Source organism: Ovis canadensis, chromosome 13 (assembly GCF_042477335.2).
Source record: "Ovis canadensis isolate MfBH-ARS-UI-01 breed Bighorn chromosome 13, ARS-UI_OviCan_v2, whole genome shotgun sequence".
Classification (NCBI taxonomy): Eukaryota; Metazoa; Chordata; class Mammalia; order Artiodactyla; family Bovidae; genus Ovis; species Ovis canadensis.
The window spans coordinates 70,087,757-70,115,326 of NC_091257.1; the positions used below are offsets into that span (position 1 = coordinate 70,087,757).

Here is a 27,570-nt window from a genome sequence, read left to right on the forward strand (position 1 = left end):
GGGAAATCTTTCCTCGGTCTTTCTGATTGATCACCATCTAAGGAAACACCTTGACCTCTGCTCCCTCCTCACAACCATGGCTGGTCCCAGCAATAATGGCCAATGGGACAGCTGATGGCCAAGGAGGTGTCAGCAACTGGTGGAGATGTGGGTTCACTGTCCTTGTGTCTCCTGAGAAGTGCACCAGAGACTTGGCAGGTTTCTCCAGGGTTGCAGAGTTTCGGGGCCCATCTGCACGTTCTCATGTCTTACAGTCCTGTTCTCCTTCTGTGGCAACAGGTAAAGGGGCTAATTCACAGCAGCAGCTGCTGAGGCCTGGACACAGCAGGTGTGCAGTGAGTGAGAATGCAGCGCAGCTCTCATGCACCCAGAAAAACCTTCCCTTGATCCAGGGCCAAACCCCAGGGGAAGATGGGCTGGTTTGGACAACTCTGAAACAAGAGGCAGGACTCTCTGAACATGCCTGAGGAGTTCTCAAGAGGGTCTTGTGGGAGCAGCAGAGCCAGGGAGCCCAGATTCTGCCCTTCCTGGAACAACCCAGGGCTTTCCCACCACTGGGGCAGAGACGACCACTTCCCTTGTTTTTCTGCTCCTTTTCATTTGTTTCTATCTTTAAGAATATTGTGACAGCCTATGACGTGGCCATGAAAAAAGGAAACACTCATTGGTTAAAGAAGAGGCTGGTGTTAATAAATGTGGTAGGAATGTGGCCACAAAACAAAGGAACAAACCCATGATGGTGACTTGTCTATAAAACCTTGTCGTCAAGCACAGATGAGCCTCGGGGCCTGAGTGGCACCGAATGCCCACCCACAGTCACCACTGCCGTCGGGAGAAACTGAGAATCGACCTGAGGACTGGGGGTCGGGGGCAGATCTGCACAGCCACAGGGTTAGCACTTTGAATTTCAACAACAGCCAATAATGTTTACTATTTCGAAGTTTGACTTCTAAATGGACAGATGCATTGATGCGATTTGAAATCTAAAAGCAAACCCAGTCCACCCGCCCGGCCTGGCCTTATCACCCCCGAGTCACTTCGATCGCTGTCTCCAGTATTTCTCGTCTGTTTATGGTGGGTGGGTGTGCTCTTAGCACTCATTGTTTTACACAGAAGGCAGCATCCAGATACTCTGGTGCTGCACACCTGGTATGACCCAGGGGACCTCCCACAGCAGTGCCCTGGACATGCCACAGTGGACACTGGCTGTGTCCAGCCTCTGCTCCTGCAAACCTCATGGAGAGAAAATGCCAGTGGGACGTCAAGGTTTCCATGGAGGGCTCTGCCGTGGCCCCGACAGCAACCCTGTCCCACCCATCTGGGTTTGCTGTGCCCCGGACCACTTCTCGGCCCTCTCACTCCAGGGAACCTGCAGGGTGCCTGTCTCCTGTGAACAATACCAGGACCAGCCACCTGTGTCTCTTGAGGTTCCTCGTTCCCTTGGGGGACAAAGCTAATTATGGGAAGGTTCTTTATGTCAGCTTCAAGCCACCCCTAATCACCCCCACCCAACACCCCTGCCTTTCTCAGGGCACTGACCACTCCTCTGAAAGAAACACCCCCACCTCCCAACCTAAAAAAGACCAGGCAGGCCACCCACTGAGGCGTGGCCAGTACCGTGTGTGGTCCTGTGCGAGGGTCACTAACCAGGTGGAACAAAACATTTCCAGATGCAGGAGGAAACCATGCTGTCTGCCACACCTGCCCTAAAAGAAGTCACTGGATGTTTTAGCAAAGTCCTCATCAATTATGGAGGGTGAGTGGTTGTAGCCCAAAGCGAGGGTACAAACTGCACTTGAGACTTCGACAAGCCCTCCCTGGTGAGCAGCGTGGGGGCTCTTCCTGAGGAGGAGGCTGAGCCCAGCTTTCCTGGAAAGGGTGGGGAAACGGAGGTAGTGTTTACTGGGGACAGATGGTCAGTTCAGGAAGACGAAGGCTCTGGGGACGACGCTGTGACGGTACAACGCGCACGTGCTTAGTGCCGCTGGAGTGTGCACTTAAAATGGCTAAAATGGTAATACTATGTGTTTTTACAATTAAAAACAGGTCACCTCAAAAGTCACATTTTCTAGTCACTTGTTCCACTCGTATCATCTGTCTTTTCTTTCCTGGGCCACTGGCAGCCCTGACATTGTCCCCACTCCTGACCAGCAGACTGGGGGCCCTGGATGCCATCACCCATGAGCTTATTAGTGGCCCCTCTCCTCTCAGGGTTTCCTGGGGGCAGCAGGAAGTCCTTTCCAGGGCCAGCTTGGTGCCATCACCTTGGCGGCTTTATCGGCACCCGCCCCATTTCTGCAGGCCCTGTGCACATTAGGCCTGGAGCTCACAGCCAGCTGCCTTACCGCCCTCATAGTAGTGCTGCGTGGAGTCCTCAAACGACCGGTCGTAGCTCTGCTCTGTGTAGGATGCCGGCTGGTAGGCGTAGTCGCCATGTCCTGCAAGGAAATGGGGCGCCGAGCAGTCAGCAGAAGTCCTGGCTTCCCAGACCCGGGGAAGACCACATGGACTCAGCCATCAGGTCGGGATGGCGTGCCCCTGGATGTGGGTCCCGTGTCCTAGATTGAGCCCGTGGGGGCTCTTCCTGCTGTCTGGCAGCCAAGGTTCCTTTAAAGTGCAGATGGCTACCTGCTCCTGGGGCCAACAAGCCAAGGTTTACAGAGCATACTTGGTGCCCCATGTCCGACACACACGTGTCCGTTAGCTCTTAAGGTTGCTATGTGGTCACCATCCCGTCGCCGACTCCCATTGGAGTGTGTGACCCCTCTGGTCTTGGCCACCTCCCCACCACCCACTGCCTGACCTGGTCACACATCCCTGCATGGGGTCCTCCCCAAATCCCACCTGTCCTCTGCAGTCACTTTAAGACATCTCCACAAATCCTGATTTTAAAGATGCCGGAACGGTGACACGGAAAAGGAAAATAACCTGCAGAAGGTGTAACTGAGCAGCTGGGAGGTGAATGTTACGAGACATACAGTTGGCTCGGGTTCATCACCTTCCTGAAGGCACTTCACCACGAGCTCATATCCATCCTTCGGATATTTGTGTCCATCCATTCAGAGGACTGTGCCCCCAAGCCCCAGGGAGCCCAGTGCCAGAAGCTTCTCTCAGCAGAGACCAGCCCCCACCCTCAAAGGGGACTCCGGGTGCTTTGCTGGCGGGGGCGCTGGGACTGAACTGGGAACAACTGGGGAGTGCGGACAGATGCCAAGGAAGTGGGCCTCACCATCGGGGTAGTACTGCTGGCTCATGGGCTCCGAAGCAGCCTGGCCGTGGCCGTATTGCTCACCGCCGTAGTACTCCTCCTGGCCCAAGTACTGCTGGGACGAACCTGGGGGGACAGTGCTGATGTCACCTCCCCGAGCCCCAGAACCTCCCAGACGGGCCCACTCAGAGGACACCCCACAGGCCCACCCAGGGGACCCGGGGCCCTGCCGCATGTCCAGCCCCCAGGAGCCGGGCTTCCCACAGCAGCCCTCCCCGCACTGGTTCCCTGTACCAAGGGCGGCCTCACCTTGCTGGGAGGGCCGGTAGGGCGCCATGGGCCGCTGCCCCATCACGCCGCCCCCCTGCCCGCTCTGGCCCATCATGGCCATGGACTGGCCCTGGTAGTGCTGGCTTCCGCCCTGGGCCGCGCTGTAGTGAGACGAGGCTGCCTGCTGGTGCATCATGGACACTGGGAAACACGACAGACCCCAGTAACCCAAGCAGTTCCCAGGTGGTGCCTCCCCCACCCCCAGCCCAGCCTGCACCCTCACCCCAGGCTGCGGCTTCCACAAGGCCCCCACAATGGGGCCACATCACCCTTCCTGCCAAAGTGCCTTTGGGTGACTCATAAAATGTGAAACGCGGCCCCCACCCGCTGGTCCCAGAGAAGTCTGTTGCCCTGCCCTCCCCAGACGGTAGCCTCAAAGGGCCCTGGGGGGCCCTGCCTGCCTGTCCTTTCCTTCCACCCTGCTCGGGACCCTCCAGGCAACGCTGTCCAGCACAAGGTATGTGAGCCACATCACGGAATGAAAAGAAACAGGTAAAATCTATTTCAGCAACATTTTATTTGACTCAATATATCCCAGACAGGTTGTTCTCAGTATGTAAGTAACATAACGAGAAGCAAGGAGTAATTTCACACCTGTTTCTGCTCGAAGCTTTGAAACTCACTGGGCACCCCAGTTTGGACCCAGCGCTTCCTGAGTGCTCAAGGCCCCAAGCTGTCAGGCAGGGCTCCTGCCACCCCTCAGCATGCCCTGCATGCCTTCTGCCTGTGGGAGCCCTTCCCTGTCCTCCCAGCACAGGGTGGGGGGGGCATGCCACCACCCTTCAGAGCCTCCCCTGAAGCTGCCGCAGGAGCAGCCAAGCCCCCTACCCACCGGGCCTGTACCCACCAGCCCCGCCCCTCAGGGAGCTGCCAGAGGAAGGGGCATGGGCCGAGCGGGGCGGTACCTGGGTTGGACTGCATGTTGATGTTGGCCCGGGACACGTAGTTGCTGATGGCGCCCTGGCTCTGCAGGGGTACACTCTGCGAGGCAGGGCCCGAGTGGCTGTAGCCGGGCCCCGAGCCGTGGCCACTGCCCGACATACTCATGGAGGTGGTGGGCAGCGTGCTCTGTGCCGTCTGCTGCAGGGACACGTGGTTTGGACCTGTGGGGGGTGAGGGGGTGTGAAACCCACAGAAGACCGGCTCTGAAAGACACCCCCCACGAGTTTCCTTCAGGTGACTGTGCAGGGGGGAGGCTGACCACGGTCAGCAACCAGAGAAGGACGCAACCAGAGAAGGAAATGGCCTGCTTCCCATCACATGAATCAACCGTCCCAGTGGCTGCTACCAACTCTCAACCCAAGGACAGGACACCTGTGCACTCAGGTGACCAGGTGACACACGCCGATCTGCAGGGTCACAGCCAATCTGGGGCTGCAACAAGGGCCCTACCCCCCTACCCCGTGTCACCCGCACACGTGTGCCCGCAGCAGGGCCTCCGGCAAAAGGGGGTCTCCACCGCAGCACCAGCCACTGGGGAGCCCAGTCGGTGACCCACTTGCTTCCCAGAACCAACCCAAGCCCGACACGCCGGGGCCACTCACCGTTGCCGATCTGGGCCTGCATGAGGGAGGAGGGTGGCAGGCCGGCCCCGATGGCATCGCTGAGGCTACCCTGCGAGTGCAGGCCCTGGGCTGAGCCGCTCTGGGACAGCCCTCCCGGGCCCAGCGTCATGCTCTGCGTTGGTGGCTGTGGCAACAGGAAGGTCAGCAGGAGGAGGGTTAATGCGGAGAATGGCCTCTAGACCATCTCATCCAGGGACTCAGCCATCCCAAGACCTGCAGCCACATTTGCTGGCTGCCTAGCAAATGTCTCTAAGACAGACCACCGCTCTCATATAGCTGGACAGCTCAGGCCAAGACAGAAATGCTACTCCAAGAGTTCCTTGAGCTTTTCAACACACACTTTGAAGTTCAAAGCTGGACCCCCCCCCATTCCTGGGACTCAGGGAGTTGCTTCACCAGCCCCAGTCATGTCCACCTCACCTTTTCCACACCCTTCCCCACCCGCCTTGGTCTCTCTGGTAGCCCTGAGCCCTTGCACAGCCTGTCCTGTGCTACAGTATCAGGCTGCCAGGCGCCCTGCTCCTCCTCCACCCCCAGGCCCACCTCTGATCACAGGACTGAAGATGGAGCTTCCAAGTGACCCCCTACCTATCCGGGCACCCTCATCTCCCAGATCTGAACCAGAGAGCAGCCCTGTAGCTTTGGACCAATGGTGTCTATACCTCCCCCTCCCCCAGCCTTGGTGGGCACTCACAGCAGGCAGCAAAGACTGCATGTTCTGGTTGGAGTCTGCGATCGTGGCCAGGTAGACCAGGTTCCGGTGTAGGATCTGCTGGTACCTGCAGACGGAGGCGTCGGTGAGGGGAGGAGCCTGCCCAGCCCTGCAGCCAAGCCCTGGGGTTGGGGGGAACAGGCAGGTGGCACAGCGCTCTGCAACCCAGAAAGGGCCAGGGGTGGGGAGGGATACCCTGACCTGGTACCACTGAGTCTGTTCAGAGGATGGAGGTGGAGGTGAGTCAGAGGGATGTGGGGGCCAGGGAGACACAGGAGGGTCTGCCAGGGGGCTAGCCTCATCGGTGGACCCTGGCACCGGGCTCACCTGGTACCCCAGCCCTCGAAGAGGCAACAGCATCCATGAGAGCAGCTCGTGAGCCCCCCTGCACCCAGTCCTGGGCCCCACAGTGATCCGCTCTCCCCTACACTCGCATTTCCCTCCAAACCCGCCCACCTCTCCGCGGGGAGCCACCCAGGGGGAGCCGACTCAGCAGCCTGGCTGACCCCGAGGCCCCACTCTCTCGGGCCACCGAGCCTGAGGCAGCTGGGAGGGGTGCAGGCGGTGTGGCCACTCACTGGGTGCACTCGGCCGTCTTGCCCTTGCTCTGATAGTCCAGGATGCACTGGATCAGGTGATGGTTCTCATCCAGCATCTGAAGGAGAAGCAGACGTGAGCGCGGGAACATGGTGTGTTTTCAGGTGGTCTTTCAGGGGGCTCAACGGTACCATCCCACAGCTCATGAGGCCCAGTGGTGCCATCAGCAGAGCTGCCCCCTCACGGCCCGAGCCACCAGGGCCCAGCACTTTCCACATCCCTGGGCCAAGCCCGCAGCCCCACAGGGCCAGGGTCCATCACACCCGGCCCCACCCAGACAGGTCCCAGGTTGTCAGTCTGCAGAGGAAAACCCACAGCCTGCAGGACCTGTTCTCCAGGGTCCTTGAGGGTGGACTGGAGTCTGGAGAATGTGAGACCCACAAGTAATGGCCGTGTGGGGGGGAACGCCTGGGGGAGGCATTCTCCAGAATGCCCCCACTTGGGGACAGCACCTGGGACAGCCTTGGAGACCAGGAGGCGACAGAGGCTGCAGAAAAGGTCACTGCGTGGGAGTGTGGGAGGGGCTCCCAGAGACGGACCAGGAGGCGGAGTGGACACTTCCCATCAGGACGTGGGGCAGAGATGGGGAACCCAAGCACTGAGGGCCTTGCCCTCCCTGCTCATCCCTTGAGCCTTTGGGCTTGGTTTCTCTTGCTTGGCTTTTTTAGTTACAACCTCCTCCTCTTTGCTGGGCTGTTTTCCCCACCGTAGAGATGATGCGCCAAATTCTGCCATTCCCACGCCGGCGGAGGGGCCGACCCGAGATGGGGAGCCACAAGGGGGCGCTGTGGGCCGGGGTTGCCTGCGGAGCCCAGCGCAGGCAGGCTATTAGACCAACGGGGACTGGGCATCCCTGCCATTTGCCCAGGAAGTCTTTCCCAGATTAATTAAGAAAGGAAAACAACCACAGAAGGCCATGTCCTCTCCCTCTCAGAGCTGCCCCTAAAAGGCACCCCAGGCTCTACCTCCTAGGCTCCTGATGCCAGGCAAGAATCCTCTCCCAAAGTCACATGCTTCGCATGAACCATAAATCCATTTCAGCATCCTTCCTGTCTGCTCAGAAAAGGGGGGACGCTAAGTGCTCAATGTTGCTATAACGAGCAATGACAGGAAAACCATAGGTTGAGACGTTAACCAGCTGTTACAAACATTTTTGTAGTTCTCATAACTATAAGAAAATGTTACACTGTTAGAATTTTTTAAAAACAAGGTACTATCTCACTTCATGGAAAGCAGAAGAGGAAAAAGTAGCAGCAGTGACAGATTTTATTTTCTTGGGCTCTAAAATCACTGTGCACGGTGACTGTAGCCATGAAATGAAAAGACATTTGCTCCTTGGAAGGAAAACTATGACAAACCTAGACAGTGTATTAAAAAGCAAAGACATCACTTTGCTGACAAAGGTCTGTATAGGCAAAGCTATGGTTTTTCCAGTAGTCATGTATGGATGTGAGAATTGGACCATGAAGAAGGCTGAGCACCAAAGAAGGCTCATGAAGAAGGCTGATGCTTTCTAACTGTGGTGCTAGAAAAGACTCACGAGAGTCCCTGTGATAGCAGGGAGATCAAACCAGTCAGTCCGAAAGGAAATCAACCCTGAATATTCATTGGAAAGACTGATGCTGAAGCTGAAGCTCCTATGCTTTGGTTACTCGATGAGAAGAGCTGACTCATTGGAAAAGACCCAGATACTGGGAAAGATTGAAGTCAAAAGAAGAGGGAGGCAGAGGATGAGATGGTTAGATAGCATCACCCACTAAATGGACATGAGTTTGAGCAAACTCCGGGATAGTGAAGGACAGGAAAGCCTGGTGCATTGCAGTCCATGGGGTTGCAAAGAAATGGGCTTCTTAACGGAGGCCACTGCATCTGTTGTTGCATCTCACAGGCTTAGCAGCTCCATCTTCCTGGATCAGGGATCAAACCCATGTCTCCTGCATTGGCAGGTGGATTCTTAGCCAGTGGCCCACCTGGGAAATCGCTGAAGGAGACTTTCTGAGAATAATCAGACTCTGGGAGAGACTTCCCCAAGGTAGATGACCCAGTTCTGACTGAGACGTTCTGAGGTATGACCTGATCCTGAGGTGGATGACACTCCCGAGGGGAGATGGCCCAATCCTAAGGGAGACTTCCTGAAGAGGAACGTCCCAAATCAGACAGAGATTCCCTAAGGAGAGACAGCCTGATCCATGAAAAGGATTTCTGAAGAGGGATTACCCAAATTCCAGGGAGACTTTCTGAAGAGAATGACCTGCTCTGAGGGAGATATTGGGGGAGGAATGACCTGATCCTCAGGGAGACTCTGAGCAAGGATGACCTAACCCTGAGGAAGACTATCTGAGGATGAGTGTCGGGATCCTGAGGGATACGGTCTCAGGAGGGATGACTGGATCCTCAGGGAGACTTTCAGAGCAGGAATGATCTGATCCAGGAGACCTTCTGATGAGGATAATCAGACCCAGGGAGAGACTTCCTGAGGTGGGATGACTCAGTTCTGACAGAGATCTTCTGAGGAGGAAAGACCTGATCTTTGAAACACTTCCTGTGGAGTGACGACCTGATCCTGGGTAAGCCTTTGGAGGAGAGATGATCTGATCCTTAGGGAGACTTGCAAGAGGAATGATCCGATCCTGTGGGAGACTTTGTGAGGAGGGATGACTGGATCCAGAGGGAGACCTTCTGAGGTGAATTATTTGGCCCTGAGGGAGACTTTTGGATGAGAAATGAGCCAATGGGGAGTCTTTCAAAGGAGGGGTGACTCAATCCTGAGGGAAGCACTCTCAGGAGGGATCAGCCCACCTGAAGGGAGACTTCCTGAGGACTGGAGACATCCTGAGGCATATTATCTGAGGGAGCTTATGAGTCCTAAGAGACTCTGTCAGAGGAAGAATGACCTGATCCTGAGGTATACGTTGTGAGACGGATTACCTGATCCTTAGGGAGACTTTCTGAAGAGAGACGACCAATTGCCTGGGAGACTTATAGAGGTGATGACCTAATCCTGACAGTGCCTGCCAGAGGAGGGACCACCTGGTCCTGAGGTGTGTCTTCTCAGGAGAGATAACTGGATGCTGAAGAGGAGCTTCTGAGAAGAAATGAGGCAATCCCAAAATATGCTGGGGAGCAACAACCCGATCCCGAGGGAGACTTAATACACTTTCTTAGCATAAACAGGAAAAGGCGTCTTCCACCCTAATTGAGTGCAGTGTGTCTGTGTTACTTGTATCCGACTCTTTGTGACCCCCATGGACTGTAGCCCGCCAGGCTCCTCTGTCCATAGGATTCTCCAGGCAAGAATACTAATGTGAGTTGACATTCCCTCCTCCAGAGGATCTTCCCAACCCAGGAATCGAATCCGGGTCTCCTGTACTGCAGGTGGATTCTTTACCATCTGAGCCGCCACAGAAGCCCTATTGAGTGCAACTGACCCATAATCTTCAAAATGTCAAAGTTTTAAAGGCGAAGATAGAAGAAGAATTCCTTACTGGGAAACTGAATACACACGACTTGGGATTTTCTTTTCCTATGAAGCACATTTTTGGCATAAATGGGGAATGAGAATTAGGTCTACAGACCAGATAACAGTCCTGTGTCCATGTCAGCTCCCACATGCCCATCTCTGTTCTGTGGTTATGTCTTTGTCTTTAGATAGTGGTGCTTGGACATTTGGACATTTGCAAAAGTCAGTTTGCAAATCTCAAACGATTCTGGCAAAAATAATATTTATACACAGGGCAGGGGGGCAGAGAGAGGAGGAGAGAGCAAATGAGGCAACATGTTAACTTGGGGAAATCAGCAGGAAGAGAATATGGGAATTCTTTTAAAGGTTCATGTCCCACAAACCTTTTTTCAGGAATCTGTAAAATGATGTGTTCCCATAAAACAAGGGAGCACATGGCAAAAGGGGAAGATCTCAGACCAACACAGAGGCCTAAAGAATGGGGACCACGGTGGAGGGAGACCCAAAGAGGCCCAAGAAGAGTAGCCCTGAGACCATGGACTTGACAGATTACCTGAGCTGAGCTTTCCATGACTGGGAGAAAGTCTAGGATAAAGTAGTGAGAGACGATTTAAAAGAAAGTGAGATTGCCAACTCCAGGGGAAAAAAAAAGACTGGACAGGAAAAATGATCACACACAAGATTGTGCATGGAACATTTACACTATCACAACCAGAGGTGGATCAACCACCAGGGGCCATCCTGGGGCAATAGGAGCACTTGTGTGTGGTGGAAGAGGGAGCATGAGAACGAGCCATGACCCCCTTTGCTTCATGTGAGAGCAAATGTTGGGGACTGAATATCTACTGTCCCCCTAAAACTCCTCTGTTGAAGCCCTAACTCCCAATGTGATGGTGTCTGGAGGCAGTACCTTTGGGAGGTGTTCAGGTTAGTATAAAGTCATGGGGGCAGAGCCCCCATAATGCGATCACTGCCCTGGTGAGAAGAAGACAACACCAGAGCTTCCTCTGGGATGAAGACGGCAAGAAGGTGGCCGTCCACAAATCAGGGGGCAGGTCCTCGCTGGGCATCAAATCTGCCACCACCTTCGTCTCAGACTTTCAGCCTCCAGGCTATGAGTGGACTGAGTCAACAGACAATCCTTAAAGCTAAAATCATTCAAGAAGCAGCCACTTGGTTTAGCAATGGTGAGGGCAAGTGGTGCTGCTGGGAGGTGGAAACCAGCATGGGGGTGGAAAAATGACCCTGAATTTCTAATACAAGCCCCACAGCACGATTTGATTCTTTATGTGCAGATGTGGTTTTGATGAGTGTAAAATCTAACCTTAAAACAAGAAGTAAATGACCAGAGGGAAACCCTGGCTCACTCCGGATTGGAGACTACAAACAGATTTTATTTCCTATGTAAGTGAAAGTCACCTCAGTCATGTCCGACTCTTTGTGACCCCATGGACTATATAGCTCATGGAATTCTCCAGGCCAGAAAACTGGAGTGGGTAGCCTTTCCCTTCTCCAGGGGATCTTTCCAACCCAGGGATCTAACCCAGGTCTCCCAAATTGCAGGCGGATTCTTTACCAGCTGAGCTACCAGGGAAGCCCAAGAATACTGGAGTGGGTAGCCTATCCCTTCTCCAGCGGATCTTCCCAACCCAGGAATCGAACCAGGGTCTCCTGCATTGCAGGTGGATTCTTTACCAACTGAGCTGTCAGGGAAGCCCTGATATTTTCTGATGGACTGGAAATCCATTGGGGTCTCCCTGCGCAGGTTCATATCCTGCCAACTACGTGGTGGTTATCTGTGAATCAGTTCCTTCTTATTCCCTATATGTGTTTATTAAAATTTCTAAGAGAGGCATCTGTTACTGTTACCATTTAAAAGATGATTCTATTATCTTTAAGCTTTTTTTCTTGATCTTTAAAATTTTTATTTAACTTTTTCTTTTTAAAATTTTTTCATTTTATATTAGAATATAAATGATTTACAACTTTGTGTAAAAGGTAATTTTAAAGAGTCTGGGACTGCCGGGGCTGGGTGGGTCCAGGGGTTCACTTGTTCTTTTTCCTACCAGTGTGCCCATGCTAAGTTGCTTCAGTTCTGTCTGACTCTTTGCAACCCTATGGACTGTTGCCTCCCCCCAGGCTTCTCAGTCCATGGACTTCTCCAGGCAAGAATACTGGAATGGGTTGCCATCTCCGGCTTCAGGGGATCTTCCTGACCCAGGTATCAAACGCTTGTCTCAGGCATCTCCTGCACTGGCAGGGGCATTCTTTACCACTAGTGCCACCTGGGAAGCCCCTTTCTCTACCAAGTGTGCATCTAAAAAGTGTGTATCCTTAATACAAAGTTGAAAAATAACGACAACACTTACACTGACAGGGAGATTAACAATCTATTTCACATATTTATTGCTGTCTTATGAGCTTTCTCACAGGAGATCCTGTGTCTTCCTGCACCAGAGGGCATGCCCCTTGCTCTCTGCCCTCTTGGGAAGCCTGGTTTTTCATAGGTTCAGGGGGATGGGGCAGGTGATGTCACAGAGAAAAGAGCTGGAGACTCATGAAGTATAAGAGCTGAAACCCAAGTGCCAGGTGTGGCCAGGGCCTCTGGAGGCAAGAATCCTGGGGTAGACAGTAGAGAAGGTGGCAACACCATTTGGAGAAGCTGGTGCTCAGCATTGAGGGCCACGACTACCAAGTGATGGTGAGATCCCATCTCTGAAGGCCTATCCTAGACCCAGGCAAGCATGACAAGGAGGTGGCCAGACCCCACCCTTGCTTGCGATGGAGTGGGCAGTAGGTGGCTGGAGTCAGGGCGAGTCGGCCACGGGCACATATCTGCTTGGTGCCACAGGCGGCTGTGTGTCAACTGTGATCTTGACAGCAGGGATCCAGGAGCACTCAGCAATGATGTCTGAGCCATGGCTGGAAAGCCGACCAGGCACACACAGGTGGAGTTGGAGGTAGGGCAGCCTGAGTGGCAGGGACGGCCCAGGCAAAGGTGCGGTAGAGCAGGGCACATCCGAAAGCAGAGACAGAAGTTTTAGGAAAGTGCAGAAGAGGATGTGGTGGAGATGGAGAACCATGGAGCGGCTGGGGGAGGGGGAGGCCTATGCCCAGCAGAGGGTGACCTGCTTAACCGCAGCCTGGATGGGCTGCAAAGGCCAATGCGACCAAGTTCATGGGACACAGGGCACAGCTGTTACTTGTTGCGTGTCACAAATGTCCCCATGCCCCATGGTGAAAACAGCGGCTTCTTAGTTCTCATGATTTGGGGCCGTCGGGGAGGTCTGCCGCAGGTCTCTCCTGGCCTCCGCTCTGGCATCGGTGGGGCTTCCTTGGCATGTGGTCACCCTGGTGGTCTCAGGCCCCAGTGGGCAGCCAGAGAGCACAGGTCTCATCAAGCCTCTGTTGTGCTGGCCGCTGTTTCAGTGGTCAGAGTACCGTGAAGCAAAGCCTGGGGCCACCGTGGGGGTGGGAACACAGGCTCAGAGCTGGGGTGGCCCCACTCAGCTGCTGTTTCTGTGACAATCCACCACAGGCTTTACCAGGGACTGGACCTGGCTTCCAGGGAGGTGGTGACCAACCTGGCACTCTGCTGCCCATGGGGCTGCCTGGAGGTGAGGACACAGGTGATGAGGCAGGGCCGGCTCAGGGGCCGCTGACGCCACACGTGGGGTCCTGACTGGGTGGGTGAGGGATTGAGGATACCAGAAATTTGTGAAGGGGAGGGACTAGGGGCCCTAGAGCCCACAAGAGGGTGGGGTACAGGGACTGGAGCCATCAGGGAACCCTGGAATAGGGGCACAGAGGGGCCTGGAGGCCCTGAAACTTGCTGCCGAGGGGGGATCAGGTCACCCCACAATGGGCAGAAAAACCCTTCACAATGTCCTTGTGCCTGTTCTTGTAATTAACAAAGGCTGTGCCCTCAAAATGGGAAGAAATTCACGGATGTGCTCAAGTGCCGGTGGGCCCAGGGGGAGGGTAGGCCTCCAAACCCCCACGCTTGGCTGCCACTCCAGCCAACCTCGGCTGTTCTGGAAGCATCTCCCTGTCCCCATTGTGACACATGGGGAACATTTCCGTCCCGCTGGTCTCCCACCGTCCCTGTCTCAGCCACAAAGGTCCCCCCTCGTTGTTTCCTAAGCACCAGAGAATTCCACAAAACAAACACATGGTACTCAGGGGCTTCTGTGGCTACAAAAGAGACCACAGTGCATGCCTGCACACGTGGGGTCAACTCCATGTGATAACTCCTGGGAGCCACCTGAGCTGTGGGAGGGATGACTAGAGAGCTGGGTAAGCGTCCCCGGGTGGCTGACCCCCCTCCCACCATGGTTCTCAGGGCAGACATTCTGCTAACCCATCAGGGCTCCTTCCTGCCAGCACACAGGCAGCTGCCACCCGCCAACTCAGAGGATAACTAGGAGCCCCAGGCCACAGACCCTGCCGATGAATGCTGACAGGACCCCTTCCAACAAACATCTGCCTGATGGGTGAATCTGTGAATGGGATGTGTGGGTTTCAAAAACCCCAAACCTTACTCCTATGGTGTCCTTGGGAGGGCTGGCCCCGCCCTATGGTCCTCCCTCTGTGTCTGACACGTGTGTTCAGACTCTAAGGACATGGTAAGGCATGTTAACATGGTTGTGGTTGTTCAGTGGCTCAGTTGTGTCAAATTCTTTGCAACCCCATGGAGTGTAGCATGCCAGGCTTTCTTGTCCTTCACCATCTCCTGGAGTTTGCTCAAACTCATGTCCATTGAGTCGATGATGACATCCAACCATCTCATCCTCTGTCATCCCCTTCTCCTGCCTTCTATCTTTCTCAGCATTAGGGTCTTTTCCAGTGAGTCGGCTCTTCACATCAGGTGGCTAAAGTACTGGAGCTTCACCTTCAGCATCAGTCCTTCCAATGAATATTCAGGGTTGATATCCTTTAGGATTGACTGAGTTGATTTCCTTGATGTCGAAGGGACTCCAAACAGTCTTCTCCAGCCTACAATTCAAAAGCATCAATTCTTTGGTGCTCAGCCTTCTTTACGGTGCAACTCTCACATCTGTACATGACTACTGGAAAAAACATAGCTTTCACTATACTGACCTTTATTAGCAAAGCGGTATCTCTGCTTTTTAATATACTGTCCAGGTTTGTCATAGCTTTTCTTCCAAGGAGGAAGCATCTTTCTATTTCATGGCTGCAGTGACTTCACTGTCCTCAGTAATTTTGGAGCCCAAGTAAGTAAAATCTGATCTATTTGCCATGAAGTAATGGGATGAATGCCATGATCTCAGTTTTTTGAGTGCTGAGTTTTAAGCCAGCTTTTTCACTCTCCTCTTTCACCTCATCAAGAGGCTCTTTAGTTCCTCTTCACTTTCTGTTATAAGGTTGGTATCATCTGCATTTCTGAGGTTATTGATATTTCTCCCAGAAGTCTTGATTCCAGCTTGTGCTTCATCCAGCTCAGCATTTCTCATGATGTACTCTGCATATAAGTTAAATAAGCAGGGTGACAATATACAGCCCTAAAGTATTCCTTTCCCAATTTGGAACCAGTCCGTTGTTCCATGTCTTGTTCTAACTGTTGCTTCTTGTCCTTCTTACAGATTTCTCAGGAGGCAGGCAAGGTGATCTGGTATTCCCATCTCTTTAAGAATTTTCCACAGTTTGTTGTGATCCATGTTAACATGCACGCAGCTGCAAACATATGTCCATCCTCCTCAAGGATGTGGGGCCCCCATATTATTCAGTCACTGTCACTCTGCCCCTGTGGGCCTGGCTCCCTTCCTTCTTCACAGGACCCTGGACTCCTGCAGTTTGGGATCACCTACCCTTCAGGATCTACTCATCGCTTTTGCTCAATGTCAAGAATACCATCAAAAGGCTGAGACCATCACTTACTTACAAGGTGGCTCGCCTTCCTGTACCAGGTGATCACGTGTTACCATAAGTGCAGTTGAAAGGATCCAACCATGTCATCTTCCTTAAAACAAGGGACCCGAGGCCTGGGGGTGGAAGTGGGGGTAGGGGGCGCTGGGCTGTGAGCTGCCATAGCTCCACCCTCACTGCAGACCCCACGGCCCACTGCCCATCCACCAGCCCTGCAGTCCCAGCACAGTCACCCATCTGCTCAGAAGCCGTGCTGGCCAAGGGGCTGGGGCCACATTTCAGGAGCCTCAGCTGCACAAACATATAGCATCTTTGCCCTGGGGCCTTCTGACTCCTGCCATGTTCACGCAGCAGGGCACACAGTCATGGTGCCTGCCACAGATGAGGCGGTCCAGACTGGCCCGACGTTGCCCAGGCCTTGCCACTTGTGGACACAAGAACTAGATCCCCTCACTGCGGGGTGGGAAGGTGGCTTCTGCTCAGAGCCTGGGGACTGCATGGATGCTGTCATCCAACTGCCAGCACAGGGCCCGCCGGCCCGGGGAGCAGGCTGGGGCAGAGGGCCGGGGCCCCGGGCAGGGCACAGTGGGGACACCAGTGAGTGAATGTCAGAGGGCCCCTAGCTGCCTCCCCCTCCCTCCCCCTCCCGGCTCTGCAAGAGAGACACAGCCCTGAGGAGGCGGGCTTGCAGAGGGGCGGGGGGTGTGGCCTGTACTTTATCCAGAGGCTTCCATCCTCCACCAGGGGGCTCCCAGGACAACACCTGGGTTGGGGCAGTGCCTGGGCAGAAGGGCAGAGGCTGGGTGGGGGCTGTTCCCTCCCTGAGAACACCCACAGGGGCTGCACTCAGAGCCTCCACAGCGCAGGTTCAAGTGCGCTCAGGGGCAGCACCCTGCCTCCCCACCCAGGGCTGGTCCCAGAGACCACAGTGAGGGGACACCACCACTTCCACCCCAGGAGACCCTTCCCAGGCCTCTGCTCACTGAGGAGAAAGTGCTTTCAGTAATTACTGCCTGAGATGATCAACAGCAAAGTTCACAGGAGGCTCCGAGTCCCCAAGACCCTCTCAGTTGCGAATTAAAATGGCCAATCTACCTCCCCCATGAATTAGCCTACATTGTTAAGGCAAGTTTCAGGTCTGAGAGAGTACAGGGCACCCTCCCCCGACAATGGGTCACCCCTTACCCCTGTGCCCCTACCCTGCCCCTGGGCACAGAGGTCCTTGGGGCCGGGCAGCCACCCTGCTGGTCTCTCTTCAGTGCCTGACCCGCATCAGCAAACACACAACTGCCCACCCCTCCATAAGCTCCACGGAGCCTGTCTCCCCAACACAAGGGGCTCGGGTGCAAAGGGACAAGATGCTATCCCTGCTCTTCAGCTGAGGAAACAAGCTAAGGAAACCAATATAAACAGTGATGATAAAATTCCCATTTATTAAGCAACTACTATGTGCCAAGCAACAAGGAGGCACCCACACGTAGGCCAAGGCAAAGCAGTCAAGGTCCCCTCCAACATGCCCCAGCCCAGCCACACAGGCTGCAGAGACAGCAGCACCCCAACCCCCACCAGTGACATCCAGAGTATGGTCTTGGGTCCCCAGCCGGAAAGAGCAGTTCAGGGCGGGTCCTGGCCTATAGGTCAGCTGGCCAGGTACAGAGTCACTGGCTTTTCCTGGGGACACTGCCCACCTCCAACTCAGACCCTCTGGTCAAATCATGTCCCCCATGGTTCTCATCTGCCCTCACACTACGCTTGGTCACTGCAAGCAAGACCACTGAGTGCATGACTGAGGCACCCCTAATCAGGCTGGCCCTTCTAGCCCCACCAGTTTTGGTGCTTGATGTGAAGAGCCATCCCATTGGAAAAGACCTTGATGCTGGGAAAGACTGAAGGCAGGCAGAGAAGGCAGCAACAGAGGATGAGATGGTTGGATGGCATCATCGACTCAATAGACATGAGCTTGAGCAAACTCTGGGAGATGGTGAAGGACAGGGAAGTCTGGCGTGTTGCCGTCCACGGGGTCACAAAGAGTCGGACATGACTGAGCCACTGAACAACACCTGCTCTACTCCCTGCAGACCACAGGCGGGACCACTGGTGACTCTCAACCATTGAGACCCTTCCTATCCCCACTCTTTGGTCCTCCTTATCTGATATGCCTCTGCCGCAAGTGTCCTCCTTTAGGAGCTGAACTGTGTCTCTCAAAATAACCTGGTCAAGTCCTATCTCCCAGTATCTGGGACCATGGCCTTATTTGGAAACTGGGGCCTTGGGAAAGTAATCAACTTATATTTGAGGTCACATGGATTAATGTGTTAGTTGCTCAGTCACGTCTGACTTTTTGTGACCCCATGGACTGTAGTCCATCAGGCTCCTCTGTCCATGGGATTCTCCAGGCAAAAATACTGGAGTGGGTTGCCATTCCCTTCTACAGGGGATCTTCCTGACCCAGGATTGACCTCAGATCTCCTGCATTGCTGGCGGATTCTTTACCATCTGAGTCAACAGGGAAGGATTAGGGTAGACCTTAAATCCCACACCTGGTGTCCTCATGAGAAGAGGGAGATTGGACATAGACACATAGGAAGGGGGCCAGGTGAAGATCGAGGCAGAGGTCAGGATTATGCATCTGCAGGCCAAGGAGCTCCAAGGCCCACCAGCAATCACCAGAAACTCAAGAGAAAAGCCTGGAATAGATCCTGGCCTGGAACCCCAGAAAGGAAGCAACACTGCCAACACCATGGCTTTGGGTTTCCAGCCCTTGGAACTGTAAGAAAATTAATTGCAGCTGTTTTAAATGACCCTGTTTGTGGTAATCTGTTATGACAGCCGTAGGAAGTGACTACTACTGCCTATCCCAAACACTTGACTGATGGAATCAGGGTCACAGATGTTCCAGCACATGCTAGGCACTGACACTGTGCCAGCCTGGGGACACAACAAGAACGGGTCAGCAACACAAAACTTGGGAGCCCAAGTGACATGTCAAAATGCTGCCCTTACCACATGACTGCCAAGGGTGCATAAGGAAGGGGCATTTCAGTGAGGCCTTGAAGGTTGAGTAGGAGTTTGCCTGGCAAGCTCCTATCCAAACATACTCTAAGGACAAGAGCGTACTCCCTGCTGTCTCACTACCAAGTAAGCTTCCAAGGAACCCCTGGCTTTTTCTCAACGCTCTGAGCATGAGCACATACTGTGGACACAGCTCATGAGTGCAGAACATGTATCTCTGATGCCCTCTCAGAATACCAGTAAGAGAGCTCTGCGTATATACACTGACAAAACACTAAGGTGACTACACAGACCCCTAGCCCTAAAAGGTCAAACCAGATGACAGCCTAAGCCGAAGACCCATCCCCAACGGTCAGCATGCAGACCTACCCTGCGATACAGTCTTTCTGATCTGATGTTTGGGAGCAGTGCTCAAACACACACTTCTGCCTAGAGACTTGCAAAGTGCAAAGAACTGGATAAATGCTGACGCCAAGGCAGCTTCAGGAACAGTGACTGCACTCGTCACACTTAACTCCAAAACCCAGGGTCCTCAGAGCCCCTTGGGCTGCCAACATCTGCATCTGGGTCACATGCTTGACTCTCTGCCCAACCAAGAGTCTGACACAGAGTGTCACTGTCAGGGAAGACCCTGGACCTGCTGTCCAGGTGTGACTCCTAGCTCTATCGTGTACCAGCAGGCACGCAGCCTCCCTATACCTGTCTCCTGATCTGTAAAATGGGGATGATAGTAACTTGAGACATTAAACGAGTTGAGACCTGCAAAGCCCTTAGAATAAGGCCAGTGAGCACCCCATAAGGGTTAACCAAACAAATAAGAATGCTCTACTTTTAAACCTGTATTTCTCCTGCTTCTTAAGTCCTCTCTTCCCCATTTAGCATTTATGAGGCTCCTCGTTTGTCAAAACCAGTCACGGCAAAAGTCGTCTCAAACAGTCAAGAGGCTGAGAAGTCCACCAGGTTCCCGCAGGTCATCAAGGAAGAAGGGCCACGGCCATTGAAGTGAATCCCTTCAGGGGAAAAACAGGCTCACAGAAAGCAAGGCATACTGCAGAGGACCGCAGGTTAGAAAAGAAAGTAACATAGCTGTCAAAAACACCAAAAAAATTCAAGCGGCAATGACTAACACTCTCTTTCTTCTGAGCTTATCTTCTAAGGAAAAACAGTAGGAAAACTGAAATCTTTATTTTCATAACTTAAGGCTTTGTTAAAGGTGCCCCCAAACCAACGGGGAGGTTATCTCTAGAAAACCACAAGGCCGAACTTAAAGAACGTGGGCAAGGCTGTAAAGCGAATGTGTAAAGTTTCTGTTAGGTGAGAGGCTAGCTAGCTGTCACACTGAAAGACAATTTGACACGCGAATAAGGGCAGCAAGATCTGGCCGGCAGGTCGGCCCCGGGGTGTAGCGCGCTCCTAGAAGGGCTGCGGGGCTGCTGAACTGCGTCCCACCCTCTGGATGCGCCCCTTTGTGCCTCCGAGTGCCAGCACTTAAGGGGGCGGTAGGGGCCGGCTGCTGGGACCTATTCCTGTCGCCCCGTGCGCCCCTCAACCAGTCAAGGTGCGCGTAGGGGCCAGGGCCGCCCACCACGCAGCGCCACCGCTTTCGCCAGCGAAGCGGATCCCCTGTGCACGCGGGGTGGCCGGCGGACACCACTCGGTGGGCGCCTGGTCCCACCGCCCTGCACCCCTGCCCATGGACTGTGGCCCCAAAGATGGTGAGTCACCACTGTGCCCGTGCGGCCCGCAGTCGATTCCGGGTTGGATCCGAGGATACCATCCCGCGAGCAGCATCTTTCGGACACCACCCCTTGGGCAGTCTGTTCCGCCACCCTGCGCCCCTGCCCGGGGCCCCTGGTCCCGAAAGCGGCGGGTCCCCACCGTGCCCGGCGTGGCCCAGGGTCATTCCCGGCTTGGATCCGCCGACACCACCCCGCGGGCGGCCCCGCGCCCTGCTGACGGCCCACGCTCGCCCCCGCCCAAGCTGGCGCACGTCGGCGGCTAAGCGCGCGCGGGGCCCCGGCGGGGTCGCTGCGGTCGCCTGCGCCCCGGCTTTGTTCGCTCCCCGCGTCCGCCGGCTACCTTCGACCCGCCGGGCGCCCGCCCGCACCCAGCGGCTCCCGGGCCCAGCCCGGGGCCCCCAGCCCACCTTCTGGATGGTTTGCTGCGTGACCTCGCCTTTGCCTCTCGGCCGGGCGGACGCGAAAGCCACCGACATGGTAGCGGGCGCGGGATCAGCCCTAGATCATCGGGGTTTATTCTCCGGCTGCTATCGGCAGCCGGAGGCGCTCATTCTCCGCAGTCGCTGGGGGGCGGGGGGCGCGGGGGAAGCTGCATTGTGGGCTCGTCCGCCCCGCCGCTGCCGCTTCGCCCTGAAGCCCTCCGCGCCCCTGTCTCGTGCGCCGCCTCAGGTTGAGGCAGAGCCCCGCACCGCGCCCCCGGGAGACCGCTCCGTGTCCCGCGCCCAGCCCGCGGCAGCCGCGCCACCCCCCGCGCCCGGCCGCCGGTGGTTCGGCCGGGCCCCGCCCCGTTGCGCGCGCACGTCAGCCCAGCACCGCCTGACGCCCCGGAACGCCGCCTTACGCCGCTAGCGTAATCGGGGGCGCCGGGGGCGGGCGGGCGCGCGCGGCGCCGGCGCAGCAACGTTGTGAATCGCCGGCTGCGCGGCCGTGAGTGTGCGCTTTTCCCGGGCCCGGTCGCGTCGTTCCGCAGGCATGAGCTACGACCGCGCAATCACCGTTTTCTCGCCCGACGGCCACCTTTTCCAAGTGGAGTACGCGCAGGAGGCCGTGAAGAAGGGCTCGACCGCGGTGAGCGGGGAGGCGGGGCGCGGGGGGCGGCAGAGGCCCGGGCGGCTGGGTGGGGCCCGGGCGCGTCTCGCCGACCCGCTTCCCCGGGGGCCACGCTGACGGGCGCGCAGTGGTTCGGGGCCCAGGGAGGCATGGTGGCCTGGGGCGCACACGGAAGCTGGGACTGGGGCGCCACTGCGAGAAAGGAGCGCCGCAAGCGGCGGTCGCGAGGGCAGGCCGGGCGGCTCTCCAGGAGCCGGCTTCCGCGTATGGCCGAGCGGGGCTGCTGGTGCCGAGACAAGGGCTCTGCTGGCTGCGGGCTTCGCTTCCCCGCGCCGTGTCCAGAGCCGAGCGCGCGCCTGCCGCCGACGCCATCTTGGCGGGAGCCCCTGCGCGGCCTGGGGGGCCTGGGGCGGTGCGAGGGCGCGGGGCTTAGAGAGGCAGGGCCCGGCCCTTGCTAGTTCCCAGGCGCTCCTTGAAGGAGTAGGTGGCTGGGGCGGACAGAGTCTGGACAGCTCCCAGGTAGCCGACTCCCCCCTCCCTGTCGTCCCCCGCCCCCAGAAAGTAGTTGCCCTCCAGACCCGGGGCGATCTCGAGAACAAAGGGCCGCCGGTGTCGCACCGGCGCTGCAGTTCCCGGGCCGCCGGCGCGGCGGGCAGGCTCCCTCCTGGGTCCGACTGCTGAGTCCTCCCACTTTGGACCCTGCCCCCGACTCGGGTCCTGTCGCACATGAGCGGTCTGTCATTTAGGCCGCTGCTTCAGGTGTGAATACCTGTTGTCTTTAGGATAACCTGTCAGTTTATCAGTCAAACTGGATGATGGGTTTTTGTGTTTTTTGTTTTCCTAATCATTTAGTGTTTCAGAGGCCTGAGTAGGCAGAGACGGTTGTGAATTTTGAAGTTTTTTTTATTTCGTGAATCTCGAAATTAAGGCCCCCAAATCCACTTTCTGACCTACCTCAGCTCAGCTTGAAGACTACTGGGGGAATGTCAGCGGACACCCCTCCACCGTGGGCCAGCCAGATGGCTGCCTCTGCTTGCCCTGACTGCTGCCTCTGGGCCTGGCCTTTGCAGACAGTTTATGAGAAAGCTCCTTGAAATCTGAAACGCTGCCACATGGTGCTTCTTTGCATGGGACATGGAAATTTCTAAGCATCCAACAGGGCTCGGACCTGGCTCCCCACATTGAAGAATTAGCTGGCCCAGGTGCCTGTAGGGCCAAGGCTGAGGTACCCTGTCCAAACTGAGAGAAGTTGCTTTTACAAGTGATTGTCTCATTTGTGTCTGCTGTGCTTTGAGTGGGTTAACTGGCAGCCAATGTGGTTTCCCCCCCATGTATTTAAAACATCTTTTTTTCTGCTATAGTGTCAGCCGTAAGCAGAGAGCCATGGGTCTCCCAGTAATAGTTGATGTGTTGTTCATCTGATACCATTTCAGGCACTTCTCCACCGCTGTGCACATTGATTTCAAAAGTGCAGGAGGGGAGTTCCTTGGTGGTCCAGTGGTTAGGACTCCGTACTTTCACTGCTGTGACCCAGGTTCAGTCCCTGGTCGGGGAGCTAGGATCCCTTGAGCCTGGTGGTATAATGAAAAAAGAGAAAAAACAAGTGCACAGGAGAGAGAGGGAAGGGTTCCGGTACAGTTTCATAATCACAGCAACACTGCTTTTGGAATACCTGACTTCACTGTTAGGGATTCATGCTCAAGCTTTACAGAGACTCTGATTCACTGGGTTGAAATGACACATGTTCACAAACATATGGATTATATAGCAGTTTTTCCTCAGTTGTGTTGTAACTGAAACTACACATCAGTATTTTAAGGCACAAGGCTAGGTGCCTAGATGGTGATGCCTGGGCTAGCTCTCCCAAAAGTGGATTAAGGCCCACAGTTTGCAGGGTGTGCGTGCCCCCACAGGGGTGTTCACAGGACCATGTTAACATCTGCTCTTAGTGCTGTGTCTCTGGTGGCAAAACCTCTGGTCAGTTTCATAAGTGCCCGGTTGATATTTATTGAAGGTCGGTGTTCGAGGAAAAGACATTGTTGTTCTTGGTGTGGAGAAGAAGTCAGTGGCTAAACTGCAGGATGAAAGGACAGTGCGGAAGATCTGTGCTCTGGATGATAATGTCTGCATGGCATTCGCTGGTGAGTCTGGGGCCAGCACTGTGTCCCTGTCTCTTGGAAGAACGGCCCTCTGGAGGTTAACCTAGTGAAAGGGGTATGGGGGGCATGTGATTGGGTAAACCGAAATCGTATAAGAGAAAGATTTGGCCTTGAAGAAAAGGGCTGGCCTCAGTTTCAGGGGTACGATCCTCCCCAGGAGGCTGAAGCAGAGGGGCTAAATGAATCAATGGTTCCAAAAAGAGGGGGTGTGCTGTCTCCTTATTGCTGCTGTCAGGAGAAAGGTCAGCTGTCCACAGTTAACCGTGTACCTATGAAGTGGGGCAAGCTGGACAGCGCCCTGCTCTCAGGATGTGCAGTGTTCTTGCACTTATGTGGTTTCACTCATTTCCTCCTTCAGCAGGAAGATCCCAGTTCTCATAGAGACTGACTTGTCAAAGACAGTGTGTGTGTAGCCTAGCACCCATAGCTCCTTACCCATGCAGCTTTCTCAGAGGATTTCACAGAGGCTGCTGGTTCCACTGTGGGGCTCAGAGTAACCTTGGTGCTGCCTGTCAGGACCAGTTTTAGAACATGCCTGAGGTTATCTCCTGTCCATTCATGTGATCTGCGCCATCCTTGACAATTGTCCAGATGAGGCATGGCTTAGGGGGCGTTGTCTTTGTGATCCTTGCAGGCCTTACTGCTGATGCAAGAATAGTCATCAACAGGGCCCGCGTGGAATGCCAGAGCCACCGACTGACTGTGGAGGACCCGGTCACCGTGGAGTACATCACCCGTTATATTGCCAGTCTGAAGCAGGTGGGTGTTCCTGCTGTGGCTCGGCTCTGGTGATGAGCTGTGTCCTGGAGCGTCCTGCCACGGGACATCACTGTGGGCAAATCGGGAGACTGCACTTGTTCCACAGGCACAGTCCTAACCTTGACTTCATCTGCAGTTTTACTATTGTGTATCCTTTTCAGTGGCATTTGTGGTGTTTTTATTTAGTGGCCTGGAGTAGTCCAGATTTATATTTCTAGAGGGACATGATGTAGTTTTTGTTTAGTTCTGAATGACCTGTCACCAAATAATTGTGAAGGGGCTAAAAGCCACCCCCGCTCTTGGTGAAATCTTAGTCACCTGTGAACCTGGTATGTAGCCAGATTGTGTTTGCTGTCAAAGTAACTCCAAGGAACCCCAGCTCCACGCGGCAGTTCTGTTCTTTCTAAGAATGAAAATGTAGCACAGGAAGGAGGAATGCTGAGAAACCATGGGCTCGTTTTATTTTTCATTTGAATTACAAGTAACCTAAACGTGGGCTTATTTTCATCCTTTTGTTAAAATGTGTGTTTGGAACACGGTGCGTTTTATTTGCTGTGGGTTCTGGGCAGCCTCCATGAGGAGGCTGCAGTGTCACTGCGTCTCTTTCTCCACTAGCGCTACACGCAGAGCAATGGGCGCCGGCCGTTTGGCATCTCTGCCCTCATTGTGGGTTTCGACTTTGATGGCACCCCCCGACTCTATCAGACAGACCCCTCGGGCACATACCATGCCTGGAAGGTGAGTCCCTGACAAAAAAAGGGCTTGGGGCCATCTTGCCTGTAGAAGCAGTTTTGGAGGCTGTTGGGACCTTGAGCTGGCTTCATCCTATAGAGGGATGTACGCATACACACGTTGCGTGCTCATGACACTTGTGATGTGGAAGCCGGGAAATTGTTCAGTGTTGATGTTTGGGAGCAAAGGATAGTGAGCTGTAAGGACACGTGGCGTATGCAAGACGGCCATGTGTCTTTCATTAGAATCCCATTGGTGGGCATGAGCACCAACTCCAAATAGCCCTTTGCAAAAAGAAGCCATGGGGCAGGGTCTCCCCCAGCCCGGCTGCCTCTCCACAGCACGCGGGAGCAGGGTGGCACTGGCTGTCTCTGGATCGTTGCATTCTGTGCCATGTAACACACACCCCTGTTCCAGGCCAATGCTATAGGCCGGGGTGCCAAGTCAGTGCGTGAATTCCTGGAGAAGAATTATACTGACGAAGCCATTGAAACAGATGATCTGACTATTAAGCTGGTTATCAAGGCCCTTCTGGAAGTAAGTTTGTATTTGAAACCTGGGCAAGATGAAGACACCCATGCTGTGGTGGTGATGGTACTTGACCTGGGGAATGGACAGCATGGGATGGAACAGCCTAATGTGTAGGCAACAAGGAGAGGCGCAGGCACTCACGGTACCACCAGGCACCACTTTGGTGCTGTCAACTCCTTTATACATCTGGGGCAGTCAGGGTACCAAGTGGCTAAGTTGGCCTAGAGTTCAGACTTTCTGAGGCTCAAGCTATTGCTAGAGTCAGAATTAGAAGAACTGGGAATAATGGATGGGAGCTGTGAGGTCTTAGAGTTTGTCAAGACCTTGGAGGTGCTGGGGGTGAAGCCAAAGAGGCGGAGGGGGATTACAGCTTTAAGGCTAGGCTGGGGCCCAGGCATCAGGCCTCGGTGATGGGGCAGGCTGCGAGCAGTTGGCAGGGCCCTGAGTCCATCTGCCCGCAGGAGGAGGGACAGCAAGCCTGCCCAAACCCAGCTGTGCCAAGATCAGAGGAGTGCAGATAGCTCACAAGGCCGCATCAGTGGGCAGCCGGGGCACCCCGTGTCCACCCCTCCCCTTGTGCAGCAGTTCTGGGTTCAGGTTCACGGGGCACCAAGTCTGGTTGAGGTGGGTGAGGTGTCTGACGCTCTTTTCTCCCCTCAAAGGTGGTTCAGTCAGGTGGCAAAAACATAGAGCTTGCTGTCATGAGGCGAGATCAACCCCTCAAGGTAATCACCAAGTTGGTTTGCTGTCCTTCTCTTTGGGTGTGTTCCCAGTGGTCAGGGCAGGGGGCAGTGCATGTTCAGAACCGCTCTAGCACCAAGAAATGTTCTTTCCAAGGGTCCCCACACACGTGGAAAAGAAAGCATTCCCACATTGACCATCTACACGTTGGTTCCACCTTGTCCCCTGGGTTGGCCACATGTGGCTTCGCTCTCCTGTAGAAGCAGCCAGAGGGGGCATCTGGGACTTAGGTTTGGGGGCACCTTGTGTGGCTAATCATATACTATTCCTTTGGTAGATTTTAAATCCTGAAGAGATTGAGAAATACGTTGCTGAGATTGAGAAAGAAAAAGAAGAAAATGAAAAGAAGAAACAAAAGAAAGCATCATGATGAAATGAAATTTTGCTTGTAACGATTTTTAAATTCAAATCATGGCTGATTTCCAAAAGGATACATATGCGTTTCCATTCCACTTATCCATACTGTCCAAGTGTCCTACAATAAATTTGCCTATTTTTTAACCTTTCTTTCAGAGGTGATTGCATCTTTAAGGTGTATGGCTAGCTTTTTAGGGAACTTGTTCACTTTGGGTCTCTGGAACATTCCTTTCTGCTCCTCACCAGGGTCTAAGACAAGGTGATGGTTGAGTGGATCCCTCCCTTGGGATTTGTGGAAAAGCTGTACAGGGCAGTAGACAAGAGGCACCATGGAGGCAGAAACTTGGGGTTTCTCCAGTTTAAGGGTTCTAGACACAGAATGACCATTTCTTCTCACACTTTGTTGTAGTCCTTGATGAATGTATGACATCAGGACACAAGGACAGACTGCGCTCAGTTTAAACCTGGAGCTCACTTAGCGCAGCTCCGGAACTGGTCTTGAATTTCTGGTTCTAGTAAATCAGGTCAGCGTTCCTGTTTTGATCCTTAAGACTTCTGGTTCCTACCCCCACCCCCTTTTTAACCAGAAAGATTATCCTTCTTTTAGCTTCCAGCCCACTTAGAGAGTAAGTGATGGTCCTAAACTTTGCCTGGGTAGAAGAACCCCTTCCATCCCCTTTGCCTGCATGGCTCTCTGCCTCTTGTGGGCTCTACTGCCAGCTTTAGCAATGG

General features: G+C 54.5%; 2 protein-coding genes and 1 non-coding gene across 3 annotated transcripts in view; 2 read left to right on the top strand and 1 right to left on the bottom strand.

Annotated features, from left to right (window-relative positions):
- Positions 1–21,291, bottom strand: part of SS18L1 (SS18L1 subunit of BAF chromatin remodeling complex) — a 27,974-nt gene extending 6,683 nt beyond the window's left edge. The window contains exons 1-8 of the mRNA XM_069546788.1: positions 20,917–21,291; positions 6,394–6,470; positions 5,798–5,882; positions 5,083–5,227; positions 4,444–4,641; positions 3,518–3,679; positions 3,230–3,334; positions 2,346–2,438 (exon numbers count right to left, since the gene is read on the bottom strand). Coding sequence (XP_069402889.1) covers positions 2,346–2,438; positions 3,230–3,334; positions 3,518–3,679; positions 4,444–4,641; positions 5,083–5,227; positions 5,798–5,882; positions 6,394–6,470; positions 20,917–20,985 — 934 coding nt within the window. The 5' untranslated portion in view covers positions 20,986–21,291. The remainder of the gene's footprint in view (positions 1–2,345; positions 2,439–3,229; positions 3,335–3,517; positions 3,680–4,443; positions 4,642–5,082; positions 5,228–5,797; positions 5,883–6,393; positions 6,471–20,916) is intronic.
- Positions 20,404–26,987, top strand: PSMA7 (proteasome 20S subunit alpha 7). Its single transcript, XM_069546789.1, has 7 exons — positions 20,404–21,577; positions 23,574–23,700; positions 24,353–24,477; positions 25,093–25,215; positions 25,627–25,746; positions 26,403–26,465; positions 26,759–26,987. The coding sequence occupies exons 1-7, from the start codon at positions 21,482–21,484 to the stop codon at positions 26,849–26,851; spliced, it is 747 nt and encodes a 248-aa protein (XP_069402890.1). The 5' UTR covers positions 20,404–21,481; the 3' UTR covers positions 26,852–26,987.
- On the top strand, positions 23,043–23,114 carry TRNAE-UUC (transfer RNA glutamic acid (anticodon UUC)). Its single transcript has one exon. It is a non-coding gene; the product is annotated as a tRNA-Glu (tRNA).
- Positions 26,988–27,570: the final 583 nt, after the last annotated feature.